The 10,364-nt window shown below is 45.4% G+C and overlaps 1 protein-coding gene across 1 annotated transcript in view; it reads left to right on the top strand.

Annotated features, from left to right (window-relative positions):
* The first annotated feature begins 9,170 nt into the window (after window positions 1-9,170).
* The window catches only part of SLC1A4 (solute carrier family 1 member 4), a 21,003-nt gene continuing 19,809 nt past the window's right edge, over window positions 9,171-10,364 (top strand). The window contains exon 1 of the mRNA XM_015812258.1: window positions 9,171-9,706. Coding sequence (XP_015667744.1) covers window positions 9,171-9,706 — 536 coding nt within the window. The remainder of the gene's footprint in view (window positions 9,707-10,364) is intronic.

The following is a 10,364-nucleotide window of genomic DNA, read 5'->3' as shown; positions in this document are numbered from 1 at the left end:
CATCCCGAAACACTTCAGACATACTTCTAATTCACAGTAGAAGCATAAGAGTGCACACTGGCCCTGCCCGTGTTCAATAGGACATTTGAAAGGGGGGGGGGGTGTCTATGTGCAAGGGTTACAGATGCCTAGGTTATCCATGGAATCAGGAAATTTATGCAATCAGTTCCTAATCATGTGGAGAACCTATATTGTATATACTGTAAGCTACACTTTCAAGTGGTTGAATGCACATTGATTGACAGTAGAACCAATGGAGTAACTGTGACCCTAGAAATACGGTAGCTCCAGAAGGTGCAGTTCTGCTGTCCTACATACTAGACTCCCAGAGGGAATATTAAGGAGGAAAAAATTGCTTCCAACAATGGCTATGAGAGGACACGAATGCTATAGCACAGTGGTGGCGAACCTATGGCACGTGTGCCAGAGGCGGCACTTGGAGCCCTCTCTGTGGGCACACGCACTGCAGTCCCAGCCCCGCCTCCTCCCACAGCCCCCTCCTCACCAGCAGCCCCCCTGGAGGAGAGGTGCCCGTGGGCACGGCCCATGCGAAGCAGCGCAGCCAAGGACATGGTAGCCGGGCAGCCCTTGTGCCCCATCGCACGCAGATGATGCTGCAAGGCATGGTTGGAGGGCATGGCCACCATGGCGCTGCTGGGCTGCCTGGGTGATCTGTGGTGGGAACTGTCTGTTCTTCTTTGTTTTCAGGTTATTGATCTACAAAGGATTTTTTTTTAAAGAAACCAAATGCAAGAAACAAGGAAAAAGAATAAAAAGAAAAAAAGCTTTTAAAAGAAACAAAACACACAGGCCTTTTTTTTTGCTAAGTTTTGTTGGGGGATTTTGTCAAACCATTTTTTGAAACATTGTCTATCAGATCACCCTGTTTATATGCAAGTTTAGAATCAAAGAATTTTTAAAAGTTAATTTTATAGAAGTCATGTTAATTCTTTTCAGCAAAACAACAGGTTTGATAATTTATTTTTTCATAATATGAGGAAAGTGTTTTAATTTCAGCAGTTCACAAACACTGGACTGATAATAATAGTAGTAGTAGTAGTAGTAGTAGTAGTAGTAGTAGTAGTAGTAGTAGTAGTAAAGTTGGAAGGGACCTTGGAGGTCATCTAGTCCAACCCCCTGCTCAGGCAGGAAACCCTATACCATTTCGGACAAATGGCTGTCCAGTCTCTTCTTAAAAACTTCCAGTGTTGGAGCATTCACCACTTCTGGAGGCAGGNTGTAAACATGTATAGGTATTGTGATGAAGAATCCACGAGGATACTGAAAAAGGAAACACACAAGTCCATGACAATGAAATAGATGGTTGTTGCAAGAATCTCTGTAATAATGGTGGCTGGACTGGGCAGAATCAGGGCTTGGGGAATGATGTAAGCATTGATAAATCTAAGATTGAATGAAACAATGAATGGAACTTCCTTCAGGATCAGTCTTTGCTTTATGTACTATGAAAATTGGATGTTGCAAGGGGAAGTTCATTTTTGCAAAACTCCCTGTGCTAAGAAGGCATTTATCAATTTCCAGATTGTTGCTATAATCTCAGCTTGAATTTTGTATTGCAGTAAGCATGGAGGCAGCTCTGGATTTACTTGCAGCTTTACAAGAGGTAAGATTTATAAGAAAACCCACTTCAGTGGAATCCCAGCCCCATAGAGAGGCTGGAAAGTCCTATAAATCTTGGTGAAGGAAGTCTGTTTCATTAGAAAAGAGGGTAGTTAAGCAATGGATGTGTCTGAGGGGAATATCAAGGATAGGTCTGTTTGGAGTATGTTTCATTGTTGCCCCAAGTTTGCAAAGGAGATCTCTACCCATTAAAGACGGGGGATTTTGAATAAACAGTAAAATAATGATTAAGTGATAAGGGACCCACTTCCACCCTCATTTCATTTGTAAATTTAACTAGGAGGATTCCCCCCCCCCAATATATTGGCTACCAGGCACAATAGACCCTTTAAATGGTGAATGGGTAATTAAAGAAGTAGTTAGTCCCATATCAATTAGACAGTCATAAGTTTGCCCCCCTATAGTGAGGGTTAAAAGAGTTCACCCTTGGGTCCATTTTTAATAGTAATGCAAGTCCAGAAAAAGGTATATTCAATTCAGGAGGACTGGAACTTAGTCATTGGAATTCAAGCTTGAAGTCTTGCTCATCATAACGGTCTTGGCGGGATCATGGTGAGATTCGTGGTGGGGTCGTTGAATATTAGCCTTGGAAAAGAAGAGTTGCTTTTCAGGAATGGGGCTTCAGGAGAGTCAAAGCAGTTTCGTGATCAGTAGTTAAAGTAGTCTCTGTGCTCCCTTCTAAGAGGTCCTTCTTTTCTGCATTGAAAACAGCACGGCCATTGTTATGGGGCAGAGCTGGAGGTCTTTGATCATTTCGGAGAGCAGCAAACATTTTTAGATCTTCTTTCTGCTCTTCTCCTTCCGTCCCATTCTCTTTCCTCCTTTGCTTCCTTTCTATCTTTACCTTCTTCCTTTAACTTTTTCCTTTGTTCACCTACAAAATTAGCAATTTAGTGTAATTCTGGGATTTCTAAAGATGACCAGGTAGAGACTATGGTTTATTATATCGTTATCTGAGTGATCTACAAAAGCAGAGACTAAGATTCATGGGACTGGATGACTAACATCTAGATGGGAATAGGCAACCCCAGCCTCAAGGAGGCAGACTCAAAAACCAACAGGGGCTTCTTGTTCTCTTTGCATTATGTTGGAATTCAGTCCAGTTTAGGGGTTTTCATCTTATTTTTTACAGGGCTTTAAGAAGTTTTCTTTGGCTCTAGTATATTCATCCCAATGGGCAGCTGTATTGTAATCTCAATTGGGGTGAGTTATTGGCCAGGCGACTCATGCAGAAACATCCTGCCCAGGTGTTAGAACCACTGGCCATCATGAAATCTCAGCTGCTTTTTTGAATAATTTAAGAAGTTTGTATTTTGTGAGAAAAATATTTAAAAATTGTATCATATCTTTCCATGACGGATTATGACTGTCTATGATAGATTGTAAAGTTGTAATGACTGTTTGTGGAATCAGATTAGAAGGAGGGCATGTCCTTCTTCCATATTACTAGATTTGATGGTGAAAAAAGGGGGTATGGGTAAGAACACAATCCAATTGTCCTTGACCTTGACCAGATATAGGCTTTTGGAGCAAAAGTGCCATGACTTTTGCTCCTCTCTCTTCAGTTGGCTCCAGAAGACAAGGGAGAGAGCACTGGCTTTAAATTGGGTTTAATTGCAATCTGCAGTTAATTGCGGTTGCCAGTTGCCATCCAGTATCACAGATGTTAGATTTAGAAGGAAGGGGAACAGGATCAGAAAGTTCTGCCCAACAATGCCAGTAGGGCAGGTGAGGATTTTTTTAATTTTCTTCTCAATGTTTTTAATACATTGTAATCAAAAGTATCTTTGTTAGCAGCCTCATCCATCAACTTAGTCCATTTCCTACACAGCTGCTGTGCACAGCCTTTTTTCATCCCCCCCTGGACAGGTAAGTTTCTCCAGGCATCTAATGACTTCCCCAGAGGATATGGTGAAATTTCTGAAGCAGAGTTTCTCATTGCCCTATCGGACACACATGTTCCTGAACTGTTTAAGGTGCAGTCTGTTACACCTGAGACCTCCCAGTGAAGCAAACAGCTCCCCATCTTTATTTCTTTTTAACTGCCAGCAATTCTAGGCACTCTGCCTGGGAGGCCTCTTCTTAGAGACTAAAGGCATCTCCTCTTCTATTTCAATGACTTCATTCATGGACCAGGCTGGTAACTACCCAGGTAGGAATCCACCCATTCAAACGTTTGCAACCTGCAGGGACACATGAGATTCGGTCAATCCCACTTGCTTTCCAAGCTCTCCCAGTCACAGCCAAATGTGGCTTGTACGGTAGGAGTTTGGGTGAGGCTGAGAATGACACGAGAAGCAAAATCCTGCTGCAATGGGAGATAAAGCATGGGGGGGGAGAGATACATAAATTTGCATTCACTTCTTGGGCATACAAAATGTTGAAGTACTTATCACATTCCTTTTTTAAGCAACCTTTTGGGTCAAAAGAGCCTCAAACTCCGTTACTACCCGTGCTAAGTGAACAGAGTCCGGCAGCAGCAGCCCCAGACAAAACGGTCTGGAGCCAATTGGGTGAGGTCTTATCCAGGCTGGGTCTGCCGGCCAGGTTAGTCTTGGGGTCCCTTCATGGTCATCAAATTGTCAGAAGCAAAAGAGGTGAGGTCCGATTCCAACTGGGAGATAATGATGACACATGGACTGTTGCTTGGAGAGGAGGCAGTTTATTTTTGAGAGCACAGCACAGAAAACACAGCTTTCGAAAGGTAGCCTACAAAATTGGGGTGTCAAGGTTTTTATAGGGAAAATGTGTATGTGAAAGGGTTTATTAAACTGTTTATTCTGGTGGATGTGCAGTTCTCCTGGAAAACAGTTTTTAATTAAATTTAGTTGCTATATAGATTTTCTCTTTGATATATATGGTGCTGGAGGCTCTCCCTGTGTACCTAAGGAAGTCAATATTGTAAAGAATTTCCTGTTTGTTTATTCTTTGATCTAATCAACTTTAGTAAGGCTGTTAGCTATGGGCTAGCTAGGCCTTTATATGTATAGTTTTATTTTAAAATTAAATGCTTCTAATTAAAAATATTTTCTGACACCAGTTTTGGAATTGGGAATAGGAATAAAATACTTCCTTGGAATGCCTTCTAACATTGTACTATCATTATAGGACAGTTTGGTCTGGAAAGAATACATGGATCTAGTAGGAATGCTTATGTACATGCTTAAATTATATTCACACAGCTCATTGTGAGAAATGTCAGCCTTGCATCTCATAAAGTTCATTGAGAAAATCTATTTATGTGGTTGCTAGGAGCTGAAAACAGCTTGATAGCACATAATCTATGTCATAAAAGTGTGAGAAACTGCAGATTTAGACCATTTTGAATATCTAATATAAAATAAGGAAAGGTCTGATCATTTCTATTGGCTTCAATAGAATGAACATCCTAATTTTCATTTCTGTTATTGAAAAATTCAATTTGTCAATGGCGAAACTAGTGCAGAGCATAGTAGAAGAGTGACTGATAAGGTACCAGCCACCTCAATATTTTAGCTTATTTATAGTTTTGTAAAACTAAGACCAATTTTTCAAAAGTAAACTTGTCTTTTCTAACCAGCTATGTGTGAGGACTGGGATTCTTAGAATTACTCTCCTGCAGGTTGGGTTTGCTTGTTTACACCTCATTTGTATGCATTATCCTATGACTGGTCAAAATAATATTATGTGGTGTAAAGATTATGACACCATGCAGCACTCATCATAGAAACTCATCATAGCCTATTCCAAGTTTCTGAAAGATCTTGGTTGTCCCCAAGTTCTCTTCTTGTTTATCTCCCAACTCAATCTTACCCACACTTGGCTGGAGAGAGCTACAGCTTGCTTGCCGGAGATGAATGAGCAGAGTTGCTGGTTGGAAGTAGTAGTTACTAATTTCCCTAATACTTATCTACAGGTAGTCTTTGACTTATGACAACTAAATCCATGTTGCTAAGCAAGATAGTTGTTAAGTGGGTTTTGCCCCATTTTATGACCTTTCTTGCCACAGTTGTTAAGTGAATCCCTTCAGTTGTTAACTCTGCGTGTCAAAAGGTCACAACATGATCACATGACCCTGGGACACTGCAATCATCATAAGTACGTGCCATTTGCCAAGTGGCCAACTTTTGATCCCGTGATCGTGGGCATGCTGCAATGGTCATAAGTGTGAAAAATGATCATAAGTCACTATGTTCAGTGCCATTATAATTTTGAATGTACACTAAATGAATGGTTGTTAAGTAGAGGACTTCATATAGCTGCTCTTCTCACAAGCAAATGAGTGATTCTGGGCACTGTACAACAAAAATAAAAAATAAAAAATCTAAAATCCTTATCATTAATAAAGACTAAAAGCATTAAAAACTATAAAAACAGCTAAAAACAAAAATAATCAGGTGTTGAGGAACCTTGGAAAGCTTAGAAGTGATGAGGCTATTTTCACTTTAGGCGTGTGTGAGATTCCACAGCGTGGAGGGTCACAGCAGGAAAGGCCTGCTATCTAGGGTCTGCCAAATATAGCTCTCTACAACAGGGCTTTTAAACCAGTGGTACAGGTACCACCTGTGGTACATTGGCACCTGGCAGGTGGTACGCGACCATCCTAGAAAAGTGGTAGCGGGGGAGGGGAATGAGCTGAACTGTTGGTAGCACCGCACAAGCCTGAGTGAGAGATGGCTGGAGCTGCAGGGCTGTCAGGGCTCAGCGGAAGCGCCAGGATCAGCGCCAGGCTCCAGCTGGAATGTTGCAGCATCTCCAGAGTCTTGTGATTTACATTCAGATACTTGGCAACTGATTCATATTTATGACAGTCAGTGTCCCAGGGTCATGTGAAGTGACCAAAACCTGCTGCAACCACCCAGCAGACGGGGGAATAAAAACCAAACACCCACCCCATCCCACCCCCGCTGCCAATCCTCAACAGAAATGCTCAAAACAATGAAAACCTCAGACAGGAGGAAGAGCGCGGCCGGGCGGGCAGGCAGGTGTCTTGCTCGGCTGTGGCTTGGGGGCCACTTTTTTCAGTGCCACTGTAACTTCGAAGAGTCACTAAGCGAACTGTTGTAAGTCGAGGACTACCTGTACTTCATCACTTTTTTACTTTTTTTTTTTTTGATCAAGTTTTTGACACCTTGCTAGGTGACTGGTGGTACTCGGATATTGCCATATCCTAAAAGTGGTACAATGGGTAAAAAGATTGAAAAGCCCTGCTCTACAAAATAGAACCCCCAACATGTCCATTCTGTTAAGCCTGGTGGAGCAGGTGGATGAAATCAAGGAAATATACACGGCCTCCTGCCTTGTAGTTTTTAAAGGTCAATATCAGCACCTAAGTTGGACCGAGAAACAATCTTGTAACCAATGCAGCTGTGCAGCAGAACTGTAACTGGTTCGACCAGAGATAAACATAATTGGTTGTACTGCTGTATTTTGCACCAGTTGAAGTTTTTGGATATTCTGGAAGGGCAACCCCATGTAGAGCTCACTGCAAGTCAGAGCAATAATTGGGTCAGATCTACTTGCCATGTTGCCCAGGAGAGGAAACGAATAAACTGGAGCTGTTCCTTGAAGCTGCCACCCAAGCCAGCAACTCAGCAATGTAGGCTTTTATGCAGCTGCTTTTTCTCTATCCAAGTAGTGCACAGCGAAGAAGGGCACTCTCTCCAGTTACCACATTCCCATTCCCACAGAGGACCAATGACAGCTTCTCGCAAGTAATTTTATCCAGCAGAAAGAGAGACAGCAAAGAATAGCTTGCTCTCCTTACTTATCCTTGGCGGAATAAGGAATGTTAGAAGGCCCCAGGAGGAAGGGGGGGAGGGGGTATCAAGGGCTGAACTGGCAGGTGTCTCTGCCCCCTTGGTGGAGTAGGAAAGCTGAAGCAAGGAGCAGCAGCTGCTGCAATCTCACCTTTCTCCCTTGGCTAGAGAATGTTTGGCCTGGAACTGGTAGGCAACCTCGGCTCTTTTGTGACTCACGGACTTCAACTCCCAGAATTCCTGAGTCAGCTATGCTGACTCAGGAATTCTGGGAGTTGAAGTCCACGAGTCACAAAAGAGCCGAGGTTGCCAACCCAGGCGGAAGATTGCAGGCCCTGATCTTTCCTGCAGGAGGTCCGGCGCCTGTTCTTGGCAGGCCTGGCTGCTTCTGGCTGCAAGGGATGGCTTTCCATTTCTACAATTCCTGCTGCCCCAACAAAACCAGGCAGGGTCAGGTGAACCACTCCCTGCTACCATCATCTGCCCACCCAAGCAGCAGCTTTTCCATTTCTCAGCCTGTATAGGCAGCTGCCTGGAGTCTTGCGGGTCCAGTTGCAGCCCGGAGGGATGAGGCATTTAGCAGGCGTACATCTGCCTGCTTTGGCGGTTCGTACTGCAGCTTATTACAGATGGAAGGTCCAAACTTTCCGAGGCTGACCCTCCGGAGGGTCAATCGGAGCTCTTTTGAGCCGCGATGCCGGCCGTCAATCACAAGTGCGGCTTTGGCCCTCCGAGCTAAAGTATATCCCTGCTGCTTAGGAGTCCGGTTCCATCGAGCTTCGCATTCCCTCAGACCGACGCGTGGAGGGATAAAACAGGTCGGGCGATGGAAGGATACTCTACAAAAGGATTGCACCATTTCGGATCACAGGCGGCAGAAAACACGTCGGGTCGTTTATCTTCGGTTAACCCATGCCTCGGCGAGCCAGTAGAGCAGGTAAACTATTTCTTTCACTCGCTTTTTTCCAAATTGGAAAGAAATACCGTTTGAGGCGGAGAAAAAGGCTCAGAACCGCTTCCTCCTTAGAACCCCTGAAGTGGTACGGTCCAGAGCACGCACCATTTCCAGGGTTCTGCGTTATTCTGCAACCAGCGCGCGCTCCCCAGCCCGACGCTTTCCTAGCAATCCTCGCCCTCGTCGCCATTTATGGAAAAACGGGCGAGGCGAGTGGCCGCTGCTGGAATAAAACTCCAAGGACGCCCCCCCCACGCGCGCGCGAGCGAGCGCGCGCTTTCCCTCCGGTGGGTTCTCGCCCCGACGCTGCCAAATGAATAGCCCCCCCCCCCCACGCTGCCGCCCTAGCCCGTTCGCTCCTCCCTCGCGCTCCTCATTCGCTAAGCGTCCCCCTTTTCGCCAGAATCCCCCGCGTAGAGTTGTGGATGCTTCTGGAAGAGGAGGGGGCTACGGCGACCGAGTGACTGATTGGAGGAGCGGTCCGGGTGGGGAGGGGGTGGCCGGAGCTGAGCCCAGAGCGCTTTTGCCTTGCATCAGCCTTATCTCTAGTGGGAGGGCGCCTCCGCCACCGGTTCTGGCCGCCTTCCTCGCGCTCCAGGGCGTGAGTGAGGCGGGCACCTCGTGCATAAAAGGCGCTCCGTGGGGCGAGAGCACGCGGCGGCTAGAAAGAGCTGACCTTTCCCTCGGCCCCCCGAGAGGGTCTCGCTGGAGGCATTTATTAAAACTTCTCTAGCCCAGCCCGGCCGGTGCCTTTTTTCTCCCCGAGCCGCAGTTTGGTCTGCGCGCCTTTTCTGATTTGGATTGGATAGCGGCTTCCGCCAGCTGAAGCGACCGGCATGGAGAAACCAGCTGAGAGCCGGAATGGCTTTCTGGAGCCCACGGTGCTAAGCGGCTTCGAGGCTGCAGAGGAAGGTGTAAAGCGGCCTCGGCTGAAGCTCTTCCAGCTGCGGAGCTTCGGCCGGTTCCTGAGGAAAAACTGCATCGTTATCTTGACCGTAACCGGCGTGCTGGCTGGAGTGGCCATGGGCGCCCTGATGAGGCAAATGCCGCTCACCCGGGCTCAAATCACCTACTTGGCCTTTCCGGGAGAGATGCTGCTCCGTATGTTGAAGATGATCATCCTGCCCTTGGTGATCTGCAGTCTGGTCTCCGGAGCAGCCAGCCTGGACACTCGGTCCCTGGGCAAGCTGGGCGGCATCGCCGTCGCCTACTTCTTGGTTACAACCTTGATCGCCTCGGCGCTCGCCGTTGCCTTGGCCTTCATCATCAAACCCGGGGTCGGCGCCGGGGAGCTCAATAGTAAAGACTTGGGCTTGGATGGCGCCATGCCCACCAATAAGGAGACCGTGGACTCTTTCCTGGACCTAGCAAGGTAAGGAATCCTTCCTGAGCTGTCTAGTCCAGAGGCGAACTTGGAGGAATCATGGATGAGCATTAGTTCCCTTGTGGGAGGCGAGGGAGGCTGTTACCCTCCTCTTTTATTTTTTATTTTTGGGAAATGCAACTCTCATAATTTTAATATTGATTTTGTATGTAATACTGATGGGAGTTATGGTCCAAAACGCCTGGAGGATACTAGGATATTTGGCTTTTGAAAATCCCAAGTTATTTCTTACCTCCAGGTCTGTCTGATGCTTTTAGATTCTACTGACTCTGGCTTTTGGGGAAGGTAAGAAGTAGAAGGGACTTGTACTTTGTCTTCCTCCTTTGCTTAGAGGACTGTTTTGCTAAAATAATCTCTTATTTTTATTTATTTAGTTAGTTAGTGTCTATAAGCTATTGGTATGAACTTAGAAATTAGTATGTATTCCATCTTTGCTTTGCAAAGAACTTGAAGCTGATGAAATACTAGCAAAAGATGAATGTTGATTATAGTAATGGAAAAGGTCCCGAATAAGAATTTGTGAATATGAAAGGTAGCCAATATAGGATCAGGAAATTAAAATGTCTAATAACATGCAGGTTTTGGCTGTTCAAAATTTACTTAACAGGTGCATTATGGTACTGTATTAAGTTTAAAGACCTGGGGG

This window comes from Protobothrops mucrosquamatus, unplaced genomic scaffold (assembly GCF_001527695.2).
Source record: "Protobothrops mucrosquamatus isolate PMUCROS unplaced genomic scaffold, P.Mucros_1.0 scaffold_60, whole genome shotgun sequence".
NCBI lineage: Eukaryota > Metazoa > Chordata > Lepidosauria > Squamata > Viperidae > Protobothrops > Protobothrops mucrosquamatus.
The sequence above is the reverse complement of the archived record's forward strand: the minus strand, read 5'-3'. Positions and strand labels throughout refer to the sequence as shown.